This window comes from Podarcis pityusensis (genome assembly GCF_964106645.2).
Source record: "Podarcis pityusensis genome assembly, chromosome: 8".
In the NCBI taxonomy this organism is placed as follows: domain Eukaryota; kingdom Metazoa; phylum Chordata; class Lepidosauria; order Squamata; family Lacertidae; genus Podarcis; species Podarcis pityusensis.
In genome coordinates, this window is record NC_138033.1 from 6,151,796 (window position 1) to 6,165,531 (window position 13,736).

The 13,736-nt window shown below is 47.9% G+C and overlaps 1 protein-coding gene and 1 long non-coding RNA gene across 5 annotated transcripts in view; both read left to right on the plus strand.

Moving 5' to 3' along the window:
* Positions 1–2,154, plus strand: part of LOC308484623 — a 93,458-nt gene extending 91,304 nt beyond the window's left edge. Inside the window, exon 2 of the long non-coding RNA XR_013990051.1 lies at positions 534–2,154. This is a non-coding gene — a long non-coding RNA (uncharacterized lncRNA). The remainder of the gene's footprint in view (positions 1–533) is intronic.
* Positions 2,155–6,838: 4,684 nt separating this feature from the next.
* FAM98C (family with sequence similarity 98 member C) overlaps positions 6,839–13,736 on the plus strand; it is a 28,261-nt gene continuing 21,363 nt past the window's right edge. For all 4 annotated transcript variants that reach the window (XR_013989903.1, XR_013989904.1, XM_081019141.1 and 1 more), the window contains exon 1: positions 6,839–6,995. Coding sequence is in view for 2 of the 4 variants with exons in the window: in XM_081019141.1 (XP_080875267.1) it covers positions 6,973–6,995 (23 nt within the window). In the remaining 2 variants the exon portion in view is untranslated. The remainder of the gene's footprint in view (positions 6,996–13,736) is intronic.

Here is a 13,736-nt window from a genome sequence, read left to right on the forward strand (position 1 = left end):
CATTTTTAATGCTAATTTTTTTTAAAATTGCTGCTGCTTCCTGTGTGCTCATAAAGTGTCGCTAAGCAGTTGCCCGTAAGCAACCCTCACTAAGACAATAGGGCAGGGGGCAGCAAAGTTTTTGCGGCTTGGGCCGGTTCACGGTCCCGCAGACGCCGCAGTAGGCCGGTGTGCGTACGCACACATGCGCAAATGCTATTTCTGGCACAATGGAGGCGTACATAGCTTCCCATTGGCTGCAGGAAGCTCCTGCAGCCAATGGGAAGCCAGCCGGCGTGGAAGGCGGTCCCCACTCTGTTCCACGCTGGTTTAGCACAGCGCACAGGAGCCAACCTAATAATAATAATAATAATAATAATAATAATAATAATTTTATTTATACCCCGTCCTCCCCAGCCAAGACCGGGCTGAGGGCGGCTAACAACCAATAATAAAAACAAGTTGATTAAAATACAATTTTTTAAAAAAGAAGATTAAAATACAACATTAAAACATTAAGATGCAGCCTCTTCACAGGAGGAGAAAGGAAAAAGAAAGAGGGGGAGGGAATCAAACTGATTCTAAGCCAAAGGCCAGGTGGAACAACCCTGTGGAAAGAAATCAGATCCCACAAGGCCCTGGTCTCATGAGACAGAGCGTTCCACCAGGCCGGGGCCAGTGTTGAAAAGGCCCTGGCTCTGGTTGAAGCTAATCTAACTTCCTTAGGGCCCGGGACCACTAGGGTGTTGCTATTTATGGACCTTGAGGCTCTCCGTGGGGCATCCCGGGAGAGGCGGTCCTGTAGGTATGAGGGTCCTAGGCCATGAAGGGCTTTAAAAGTCAAAACCAGCACCTTGAACCTGACCCTGTACTCCACCGGGAGCCAGCGCAGCTGGAAAAGCACTGGGTGAATATGCTCCCATGGCAGGGACCCCGTGAGGAGCCTCGCTGCAGCATTCTGCACCCGCTGGAGTTTGTGGGACAGCTTCAAGGGCAGCCCCACGTAGAGCGAATTACAGAAGTCAAGCCTGGAGGTGACCGTCGCATGGATCACTGTGGCCAGGTCGGGGCGGGAAAGGTAAGGGACCAAAAGCTTGATGCGGCAAAGGTGAAAAATGTTGCCTAGCGGGTGGCGGGGGTCCATGGGCCGGTTAAACGACCATGGGCCTTAGCATGCCGACCCCTGCAATAGGGTGTGCTTTAAGGCTTGTTGCAGATGAGGAATCCTAAACAGCTGCCTCTGGCCCTGGTGGGTGGAAATATTTGCTGGGGCTCAAGTTGCCAAAGCACCACCACCCTCCCTTTGCACAAAGCACCCAGAGGCAGGTGGAGAGAATTCTCTGCTCGCAATCTCTGTAGCGGGTGGTCCTTTGCAGAGAAACCACAAAGGCCCCCTGCCCCAAAGAGCATACAGTCCAAACGTTAGGACAGGTTTAAGGGACCCTCACAGGAAAGGACCTGTGTTTGTGGTCTTCCCAAATCCCAGAATTGGCGCTGCCAGTCCCTTCCATTGATGAACCGGCTCCTGGTCATTTCAACGACGTTTGCATGGGATGAATTGTGCCCTGTGGATTAGATCTCTCTTTTCTCCTGCTCCATCTGCCATCCCAGGGTGTCAAAAGCAACTCATCCCATCCCTTCTCTCAGCTCTGCCTCTCGTTTCATTTTCAAATTTCACACCTGCGTCCGGGGCCAAATGGCTAGTGGCTGGAGTCCTTGCATGTGTGCGTGTGGGTTTTGAAAGTTTGCACTTAGGACTGGGCTTCACAGCTGCGAACGCAAAACCATGGGCAGAAGTTGCATCAAGGAGTATTATATTGTGATGCCTGGGGTTGTTTTAATTCTGTTTTATATACTTAAAAGGAGGAGGTTAATGGAAACCAAAACAGATGAACGTGGGGTGGGGGGGTGGGGATTACTATTACAACCATAATCCTAATTACAAGGAATTTCTTGCGGTTGCCAATTTGATTCCCCACCCCCACCCCACCGTTTTAAGTATTTTATCACATTTGTATATTCAATATTGTAATTTCTGTGTATTTAAAAAAAAAAAGATTTTAAAAAAGAGCGGTACTGAGGACACTGGAAGAGAATGCTCTATTATTAAAAATATGTACGTTGTAAATTAAAAAAAACACACAGAGAGAGACAGAGAGAAACAGAGACAGAAAACAGCCTGGTTTCAGTTATTTTCTTGTTCTCAATAGGGTAAGGAGGGTGTGGCTGGTTTTTCTAATTTCTTTTAAAAAATTAATAATTTGGTGGTCATTGTGGGGTATTTACAATGCAGTCACACCAACAATGTGTTTGCTAGATAGACACATGATCGGAGCTGAAGCTCAGAGTTTTCCTGTAAGTTTGCTAGAGAGAATACTGAGATAGACTCCCACTGTGTACAGTATATCTAACAAATATATCATCTCATAGCATCTATACACATCCCTATAATTGAGTGCACAAGGAAGATGAAATGTAATCTCATGCACTGTGTCATATGTATTGGGTTGAAGGTTCCTATCCGTCAAGAGTAGACCCACTGGAATTAATAGCCCTAAGTCATGTTCATTAATATCAATGAGTATATAAAAGGGACGCGGGTGGCGCTGTGGGTTAAACCACAGAGCCTAGGACTTGCCGATCGGAAGGTCGGCGGTTCGAATCCCCGCGACAGGATGAGCTCCCGTTGCTCGGTCCCTGCTCCTGCCCACCTAGCAGTTCGAAAGCATGTCAAAATGCAAGTAGATAAATAGGTACCGCTCCGGCGGGAAGGTAAACGGCGTTTCCATGCGCTGCTCTGGTTCACCAGAAGCGACTTAGTCATCCTGGCCACATGACCTGGAAGCTGTACACTGGCTCCCTCGGCCAATAAAGCGAGATGAGTGCCGCAACACCAGAGTCGGCCATGACTGGACCTAATGGCCAGGGGTCCCTTTACCTTTTATACAGTAGTACCTTGGTTCTTGAACTTAATCCGTTCCGGGAGTCCGTTTGACTCACAAAACAGTTAGAAAACCTAGTTGCGGCTTCCGATTGGCTGCAGGAGCTTCCTGCACTCAATCGGAAGCCGCGTCGGACGTTCAGCTTCCAAAAAACTTTCGCAAACCAGAACACTTCCGGGTTTGCAGTGTTTGGGAGCTGATTTGCTTGGGAGCCAAGCCTTTCAAGGTACCACTGTACTCTGTGATTAATGTTGGATACAACCCAGTTTCACATACAGTGGTACCTCGGGTTAAGTACTTAATTCGTTCCGGAGGTCCGTACTTAACCTGAAACTGTTCTTAACCTGAAGCACCACTTTAGCTAATGGGGCCTCCTGCCGCGGCCGGAGCACAATTTCTGTTCTCATCCTGAAGCAAAGTTCTTAACCCGAGGTACTATTTCTGGGTTAGCGGAGTCTGTAACCTGGAGCGTATGTAACCTGAAGCGTCTGTAACCCGACGTACCACTGTATTTGGCACTTTTAGAGAGTGAGGCTACATCCAGACATTTAACCCTGGAAACTACTTGACCCCTCACATGGCTACAATTCCCAGCGCCCGTAACAAACTCCAGTTCCCAAATTTATGTTGGGGGTGGAGCAATGTGCTTTAAAAATATGGAACGTGCACAGACTATGGCTGCAGTCCTAACTCCACTCACCTGGAATTCAGACCTATGGAATCCGCTAAGTCTTTGCCTCAAAAAGAAGGCAAAGACTCGCTTATCTTTTCTTTATCTTGTAATATTTAAAACTCTTAAACCTTCCTCCTTCACCACCCCCAAAACCTGGGCAGAGGGAGTGCAGCTGACATTCCCTTGGTGCAGACTGTTTAGTGTCATCAGCAGCCTTGCAAACAAATCCGTACATGTTACTAGTCCACAAGAGAATGGTATTTACAGCACTTAGAAGACTAATAAAGTTTACTGTGGCATAAGCTTCCCCTTTATTGGATGAATGGCATGCAAAATAGTGGGGGATTGTAAGCAGTGCCATCAGAAATGCAAAGGTACAACAACTGACCGCTCAATTATAGCAGCCTTCTGTCAGTTGTTTTTTTTTGGGGGGGGTACTACAACTCCCATCAGCCCCAGGTAGCATGGGATCTGTAGTCCCACACAAAAGCTGGAGAGCACCATGTTGGTCAAGGCTGAATTGTTTGTTATTAAATCTGTATACTGCCCTTCATCCAAAGAGCACAATATAAATATAGAAAGAACGAATGCAGCAACAACAGGTGATTTGGTAATTCTTAGCTAATTAACCTCCATAGTGGGTCAAGGAACATTTGCTGGTCCTCCCCTGAGCAGACCCACTGAATGGACATTATTAACTTAGGGCAGTGGTTCTCAAACGTTTTTCTCTGGGCTACACATTCAGAATCAAAATTTGCTTGCACCGATTTGCCACACTGATTTTTTAATACCATCAAACACAACTACTTTATAATATGATCATAGGATACGCAGAAACCATAAAACATTGCGGCTACGTAAGAACAGGAAGCATTCCCAAAATATATAAACAAGCCTTTTAAGTAACTCAGTGAGAGGTGCGAGCTAGTTTTTGCCAGGTAATCTAATTTATATTAGGTCTAATTTGAGATACTCTCATCTCATCAACACAAATAAGCCTTTCTCTTTTCTGATCTTTCATATTTGTCGAGTTGAAAAGCCCTGTTCGCAAAAGTATGCCGTGGAGAACTGTGGAAGAATAGCCAATGATCTTGAAGAGAAGCATGGATACTGTTTCTGGTTGTATATCCAAAAATAAAAATAAAAATTATTTTGATACTCTGCTATACTAGGTAAAGGTAAAACACTGAAATGTTTAAATGTAACCTTGATTGTCTTTGGATCTTCCTACCACACCCTCTGAGAACCACTGACTGAGGCTCATGAATTTCAGTGGATCTACTCGTGAGTAGTTATCTAGTTAGGTACAGCCCATTGTCTCCATGCAGACCCAGATGAATAGAACTTCTCAATGTATCATCCAGCAGTTTCAGCTTGGGAAGAAAGGCCATTGCCTAGAAATCTTCCCTTTCCTCATGTGTAACCATCTTCATACCCTCCAACATTTCTCTGACGGAAACAGGGACGTCCCATTCCATTAGGATAATTTTACTATTTACCGTATTTTTCGCCCTATAGGACGCACTTTTTCCCCTCCAAAAATGAAAGGGAAATGTGTGTGCGTCCTATGGGGCGAATGCAGGCTTTCGCTGAAGCCTGGAGAGCGAGAGGGGTCGGTGCGCACCGACCCCTCTCGCTCTCCAGGCTTCGCGGACCTCTCCGCAAGCAGCGGGAGCGCTCCCGCTGCTTGCGGAGAGTTGCCTGCATGCCGAAGCCTGCGCGCGCTGAGATCAGCGCGTCCAGGCTTCGCGGACCTCTCCGCAAGCAGCGGGAGCCAGCGCTGGGCTCCCACGGCTTGCAGAGAGCTGCCTGTTTGGGGGCTGGGGTCAGGGGAAGCTCGGGCCTCCCCCGCCCCAGCCCCGCGCTACATTGGCTACATACCTACATTGGCTCTACATACCTACATTGGTACATACCAATGTATGTACATTGTACATTGGCTACATACCTACGCGCTACATACCTACATTGGCTCCCAGTACGTTTCCGAGCACAGTTCAAAGGGTTGGTGCTGACCTTTAAAGCCCTAAACGGCCTCGGTCCAGTATATCTGAAGGAGCATCTCCACCCCCATCGTTCTGCCCGGACACTGAGGTCCAGTGCTGAGGGCCTTCTGGCAGTTCCCTCACTGCGAGAAGCCAAGTTACAGGGAACCAGACAGAGGGCCTTCTCGGTGGTGGCGCCTGCCCTGTGGAACGCCCTCCCACCAGATGTCAAAGAGAACAACAACTACCTGACATTCAGAAGACATTTTAAGGCAGCCCTGTTTAGTGAAGCTTTTAATGTTTGATGCATTACAGTATTTTAATATTTGTTGGAAGCCGCCCAGAGTGGCTGGGGAAGGCCAGCCAGATGGGCGGGATATAAATAAATTATTTAATAATAAATAAATTAGCAGCTATCTTATTTTTAAAAGACATCTGAAGGCTGCCCTGTTTAGGGAAGTTTTTAATATTTAATGCTGTATTGTTTTTAACACTTGATTGGAAACCGCCCAGAGTGGCTGGGGAAAGTCAGCCAGATGGGCGGGGTATAAATAATAAATAATAAATAATAAATTATATTATTATTATTATTATTATTATTATTATTATTATTATTATTATATCCTATGGAATTCAGCAGCAAGGCCTTATAACCGAGGCAAATCCATCTGCACATGCTCACGGGCATTTTGACCTTGGAGTTTGGGTGCGAGATCTCTGCACGTGCTCAGAGGCAACCAGCGCAGGGCTGCTGGTTGGCTTGCATTTAAAAAGAAGCCGCACAGAGAGAGCAAGGTGGGCAGCCTCGGATGCAAATCTCCGCGGCTCCCGCGTCCGCAACCCTGCAAAGCGCACCATCCGAAGACGGGAGGGAATTCCCTCCGCAGGCCACGCCCCCTGCTCCTTCGAAGGCAAATAAGATCGGGCGGCGGCGATGCGCCAGGCTCTGATTGGTCGGCGAGTTGGACTTTGATCTCCACGAGCGTCTGGCGAGTTGCCATAGAGACGGAACGTCAAGAGGCGCTTTAACAGGCTGGATGCAGAGGCGGCCTCCTGATTGGCCGAGGACTGGGCCGTGCGGGGGAGGAGGGAGAGGAGGAGGAGGAGGAGGAGGAAAGGGAATGGGCGGGCGCTCGGTTGCTATGAGAGCCGTCAGCCAATGTGGCGAGGCGAGCCTTCGACGTGATGGGCGGGGACATGTCGAGTCACAACGGTAGGGGGGGGCGGCGATAAAAGTCTCCTGCTCCAATGGCGGAGCTCACCGGCTGGGCGGCTCAGCCAATGAAAAGCGCCGCCTCTGGTTCTGGGCCCGGCCAACGGGCGCGAAGAGGAACAGCTCTCCGGGCTTCGGATCTGCGCGTGCGCGAGGTGACAGGTTGGTTCCAGCGGAGGCATGGAGGGAGACGCGGCCCGAGGGTGAGAGGTTGGGGGGCGCAGGCGAGGGGGAGGGGGGAGAGGAAGGGGGCGCATGAGGAGGCAGTTGGGGAAGGAAAGAAGCTCAGGGGTTTGTGGGGGGCACGTGAGGGAGAAGGGACAGGGCTTCGGGGTGGGGAAGGGGGCACACCTGGAGGGAGCAGGGGGACCGAGGAATTGGGGCAACCCCAGAGGCGGCTGAGGTAGGAAAGGGTTTGGGGGAGGGGAAAGAGTTGAGAGAGCAGGAGTTTCTTAATTTTCAGGGTCATGGGTTCGAGTCCCAAGTTGGGCAAAAGAATCTTGCCTTCTGGAGTCAGGTAGGTAGCCGTGTTGGTCTGACGCAGTCCATCGAGATATATATATATATATACAGTGGTGCCCCGCAAGACGAATGCCTCGCAAGACAGAAAACCCGCTAGACGAAAGGGTTTTCCGTTTTCAATGCGCTTCTCAGGACGAATTTCCCTATGGGCTTGCTTCGCAAGACGAAAATGTCTTGCGAGTCTTGAGATTTTTTTTCCGCTTTCCCCCCCTTTTTCTAAGCCGCTAAGCCTTTAATAGCCGCTAAACCGCTAATCCGCTAAGCCGCTAATAGGGTTGCTTCGCAAGACGAAAAAACCGCTAGACGAAGATACTCGCGGAACGGATTAATTTCGTCTTGCGAGGCACCACTGTATCGATATATATAAAATAAATTGTCCAGTAGCACCTTAGAGACCAACTAAGTTTCTTCTTGGACAGAGGGCCTTCTCAGTAGTGGCGCCCACTACCTGTGGAACACCCTCCCTTCAGATGTGAAGGAAATAAGCAGCTATCCTATCTTTAAAAGACATCTGGGAAGTTTTTAATATTTAGTGCTGTATTGTTTTTAACATTTGATTGGGAGCCGCCCAGAGTGGCTGGGGAAACTCAGCCAGATAATAATAATAATTTTTTATTTATACCCCGCCCTCCCCAGCCAAGGCCGGGCTCAGAGCGGCTTACAAGCAATAATAAAAACAAGATGAATGATTACAACTTAAAAACAAAAATAAAATACAACATTAAAATAATGGAACATTAAAATATTAAAATGTAGCCTCATCGCAGGAGGAGAAGGAAAAGAAAAAAGAAAGAGAGGGAGGGAGGGAATCAAATTGGCTCCAAGCCAAAAACCAGGCGGAACAACTCCATCTTACAGGGCCTGCGGAAAGAAATCAGATCCTGCAGGGCCCTGGTCTCATGAGGCAGAGAGTTCCACCAGGCCGGAGCCATCACTGAAAAGGCCCTGGCTCTGGTTGAAGCCAATCTAACTTCCTTAGGGCCCGGGACCACTAGGGTGTTGCTATTTATGGACCTTGAGGCTCTCCGTGGGGCATACCGGGAGAGGCGGTCTCGTAAGTACGAGGGTCCTAGGCCGTGAAGGGCTTTAAAGGTCAAAAGCAGCACCTTAAATCTCACCCTGTACTCTACCGGGAGCCAGTGCAGTTTGAAAAGCACTGGGTTAATATGCTCCCATGGCAGAGACCCCGTGAGGAGCCTCGCTGCAGCATTCTGTACCCGCTGGAGTCTGTGGGACAGCTTCAAGGGCTGCCCCGCGTTGAGTGAATTACAGTAGTCAAGCCTGGAGGTGACCGTCGCATGGATCACTGTGGCCAGGTTGGGGCGGGAAAGGTAAGGGACCAACTGCTTGATGCGGCGAAGGTGGAAAAATGTCGCCTTGGCTGTTGCTGTAACCTGCACCTCCATGGAAAGGCAGGCGTCAAGGATTACACCCAAACTCTTAACGGAAGGCAATGGCACTAATTGGGCCCCCGCAAGAGAAGGGAGTTGGTCCCTCATCCCCATGCCATCCCGACCTAGCCATAGGACCTCTGTCTTCGAAGGATTTAGTTTCAATCGGCTCCCACGAAACCATCCAGCCACAGCTTCCAAGCATCTGGTCAGTGTGTTCGGGGCCGAGTCGGTGTGGCCATCCATCAACAGATAGAGCTGAGTGTCATTAGCATATTGGTGACAGCCCAGCCCAAAGCTCCGGATAATCTGGGCAAGGGGGCACATAAAGATGTTTAAAAGCATCGGGGAGAGAATTGCGCCCTGCGGCACTCCACACACCAAGGAGTGGCGCGACAACATTTCCCTCCCTAGTGCCACCCTCTGTCCCCGACCAGAGATAAAAGAGCACAACCAGTTACGGGCTATGCCCTGTATCCCCACGTCTGCGAGGCGGTGGTCCAGAAGATCATGATCGACCATGTCAAAGGCTGCTGACAAATCTAAAAGGATCAGCAGTCCTGACCCGCCTCGATCCAGTTGTCTACGGAGATCATCTGTTAGGGCAACCAGAGCCGTCTCCGTCCCAAAACCAGGACGGAAACCGGACTGAAATGGATCTAATGCCGATGTTTCCTCCAGAAACCTACCAAGCTGTTCAGCAACCGCTCTCTCAATTACCTTACCCAGGTATGGAAGATTTGAAACTGGGCGGTAGTTGGATAGGTCTAAGGGATCTGATGAAGTTTTCTTTAAGAGTGGACACACCACTGCTTCCTTCAGTTCCCCTGGGAATGTCCCCGTGTCAAGGGACAAACTGATAATTTCAACCAGGGGGGTCCGCGCAACATCTGGACACTCCCTAATCAGCCAAGACGGGCACGGATCAAGGAGGCAGGTGGTGGGCCTACCAACTTGGAGGAATCCACATCAGTAGGGAGTATCCGATCGAAATGGTCCAACATTGGCAGGGAGGTCACGGCGGAGCAACAGGACTTTCTCCGCAAAAAAGCTCGCGAATGCCTCACAGCTGTGGGTTGAATGGGCGGGGTATAAATAATAAATTATTATTATTATCTGAAGAAGTGTGCATGCACACAAAAGCTTATACCAAGAACAAATTTAGTTGGTCTCTAAGGTGCTACTGGACAATTTTTTAATTTTATTTTTTATATATCGCATTGTAGAGGGTTGGACTAGATGACCCCTAGGGTCCCTCTCTCAACCCTACAATTCTGTGCTTCGAGGTTTGAGGGCACACCCAGAGAGAGAGAGAGAGAGAGGTCTTCAGCTCTCTTTATTGGCCCCCCTGGAACTCTCCCCTCCTCAGCCACACCCCTCACCAGCTTTGCCCCACATCCCGCTTCTGAAAGAGTCCCAACTTTTTGCCTCAAGACCCACCAATCGTTGTCCAGGCCAGTGCTTGGGGTGGCAGCTGAGGGAAGGGGGCGAGGGAGGGGTGAACAGTGACTGCTTTACAGCAAAAGTTCCCTGCCGCAAGCAGCTTGCAGCCAGAATTTGGCACTGGGAGAGAGCAGAGAGAGGGAAAAGGTCATTCTCTGTGGGTCAGCCAGTGAAGCTCTGTATAGTTGGTGAACCCGGTTTGCCTTTTTTCTGTGTGGTCAGCTGCTGAAGCCATTCAGGAATACAAGGAGCAAGGCTCCCTGTGAGCCTGTTTTCCCGAACCTGAAGCTGGTTTTAGTGTCTAGGCACCAAATGTAAGAAGCCAAAACAGTGTCATCTTCCTTCCTTCCTTTTCTCCATCTCTCTCCCCTGCTCCCTACCTATTTCTGTTACTGGTTAAGGACAGTAGTTGTGTTAAGGGTGTGTTGACCTGAGGGCTGCCTTCTTTGACAGGCAGCCTTTTGGGCAGGGCAGGAGGCAAAGGCTGTGCGGCTCTCACCTTTACCCAGGTGGCTACATTCCAGACACACCCAAACATACCTGTCTGTTTGCTATCCAGGCAAGTTACCGTAATTCAGAGACCCGTTCCAACCAGAGGAAAACAGTCAAGGAGGATATGGAGCAGGTCTTGTGAGGGGGGGCAGCCTGAGGGCCGGTTAGAGAGCCCTGGAGGGCCACATTGCACCTGCAAGCCACTGGGTCTCTATCCCAGCACCAAGGAGTTGCAACATTAGAATATTGCCATGTTCACATACTGCTCAAATTGGCAGTAGATGATTAGCAGCCAGACACACTGATGTTTCCTCCAACACAATCGTCCCCCCACGTAATGTATCCATTGTTTAATTTCCAAAGTGGGAACTTTTTGGGGCTCAGCCCTGCTGGGATTTGCATTCTCTGTTCCGGAAAACCTGTGTTTGACCCCTTCTGATGTGCGGAAACGGTGTATTACTCGGGTGCAGCTGTGAGAGGATAAGGGAGAGGATCGTGGTGGTGCTGGTTGTTGGGTCTCTTAGAATTAAGAGGCCTTTTAGGAACATATACAGATTTGGGTCACTTGTATACAGCCATTCTGCCAATGCAGAAATTGCAGTTTGACGTAGCAACTTGCAGCAACCTTCCCTGACCTGGTGCCATTTGTCGTGCAAAACACCTGGAGGGCACACCAGGTTGGTGAAGCCTGGTTTAGAGGAAGGGTGGCTTCAGTACCAGGGGCTGCTGCCCCTGTGCACATTGCTTGCCAATCCTGCCAAGCCCCGCCCCCTGAGCACCCTCAAGCCCCGCCCCCATATCCTCACAGCTCCTCTGTGTCCTTCCATCCCGGCTTTCTTCAACTCTATGCTGTTGTTTAAAACCACCCTTTTACAACCCGCCTTCTCTCTTTTCCCTGTCCCCTCCCATGGCTTCATGCAAATCCAGGGTTATGATGTGGCAATACCTATTCACCAATGGGAGCTGCGTGATGACAGCCTTACATTTTATGTATATGGCATAGGAAGAAGGGGGGGGGGGACCAATCGTGTAAATAAAATCTCCTTTCTTTTTTTTGTAAATAATCTTTATTGCTTTTAAAACTTACAAGAAAAGAAAAAAGAAGAAAAAAGGCGAGAAAGACAAAATAGAGCAGAGAAGGGAAAAAAAGAGAGAAAAGAAAAAACAATACAATAAACAATACAAAGCACAACCTTAACACACTAAACTAAAAGCAAAACAACAACAATTTAAACAAAGCAAAACAACAATTTAAAAACATATACCATACCATTTCATTACTCTATCTTTCATTCCCTTATTTCATCGACCTCCTCTCACCTCCCTTTTTGTATTCCACTTCTATTACTTGTTTCAGCAATTCCTTTCCATCTTTCTCTATTTTTATCATTATGAATATCTTAACATATTTTTTACCTTATTTTCCATTAATACTAAAATACTTATTTATACTTAACTCCTTATAATATTTCTGCTAAAGTCATAAAGTTTCATTCCAACAATTTTCTAACACTCATTAAATTTACAATATTTCTATATATAAACTTTAAACTTTCCCAATCTTCAACCACCATCTCTTCTCCCTGGTCTCGGATTCTGCCAGTCATTTCCGTCCATTCCATATAGTTCATCAACCTGGAGATCTTCTGTCCAAGGCTCTTAAATCTTTTCCAAGTCCCTTCTGCAGTTTTTCTTCATATTCTTTGATGCTGAAGATGCTGAAGCGCAGGTCTTGGGGGGGGGGGCCGACCCAACCATGCCCCCATTCCCTCTCGACAGGCCAACCAACTCTCCACAGCTAAAACCAATGTCCATACAATATCTCAAATCATGTTTCAAGGCTCCTCCAGATCCAAAGGCCCCCACAACTCCAATCACCTCCTGACCCAGATTCAGGACCCAAAGGTCAGTAAATCTCTGCATGAAAGAGTCTATCCAACCTTCCTTCTCCAATCCAAGCAAGGCTCCAATCTTCAAATTCTGACTTTTTCTATATTCATTCATAAAAGGCCTCCACTTATAGTCCTCAATTTGCCTCTGTAAGACTGGGGCTTCCACTTGTATTATTTTAGGTTCAACAACACCAACATTCTCCTTCATCTTCTCCCCAGTTTGTCCTGTCAAAGTAGGTTCCTGTGTCAAATCCTGAACAATTTCTGTATTAATGATCACTTTTTGTCCCAAATTAATCACTTTTTGTCCCAAGTTCTCAAGTTTGGTATTCATAGCATCCGTCTTCTTGTGGAGCTGTTCCAACGAATAGCTTATCTTACATAATACAGAAGAATGTTGACAGAAGGCTCCTTCTGTCAACATTCTTAAAATCCAAGGTCGATCTCTGATTCACACAGTTCTTATCTTGCAGCTGGAAAAACCCCAGCTCCGCTCTTGTAACAGTTTCAAAAGCTCCCTCTAGAGGGAAACAGTCTCCACTTGTATCAATCCTTTCAAACACAATTTAAACTATAAAGTTAGTTTCAGTTTTCAGTTACTTTTCCTGCTTTTTAAATGCAGATGAGGACAATGGAAACAATATATTTCTCTTATTTAGCTAGCTGTCAAAAAAGTCACTCTTTCTGGCAGCCCGTTTCCAGGTTCGGAGCAGTGGTAATTTGGTTTTTCACTCTCTCCTGCAGGCTCACTAGGTCCAAAATTTTCCCCCTCTTCTCCTGCTTCCAAGGGGGGTTTAATAGTTTTAACCGATGGAGATTTAATCCTTTACAAAAATAAACTTTCCAAGGCTTTAACTTGCAACTTCTTTGCTTCAATCTATTTACAAAAAAAGGAAGGCGGACTTCCTGTTTAGAACCTTCCCGTTTTGATGCCAAATTAATGAATTTAAGGATCTAATTTTCCGTTCTACTCACGGGTAGTTGTTTAAAATCCAATTGTCCACAGGAAAAAGTCAGCGCTCTCCAGCAACAGCGATGCGGCTTCACTCCGTGAAAGAAGCAGTCAATTCGAAGCACCGCGCCACTCACCCCACTTAGCTCCGGATCCCCAAATCAGGGTTTCCCCGCGAGTAGAGGAGGCGCAAAGGGTGCCAGCTGAATCCCAAGTTCACAGGCTTCTCCCGCCTGTGATTTCAATGGGTCT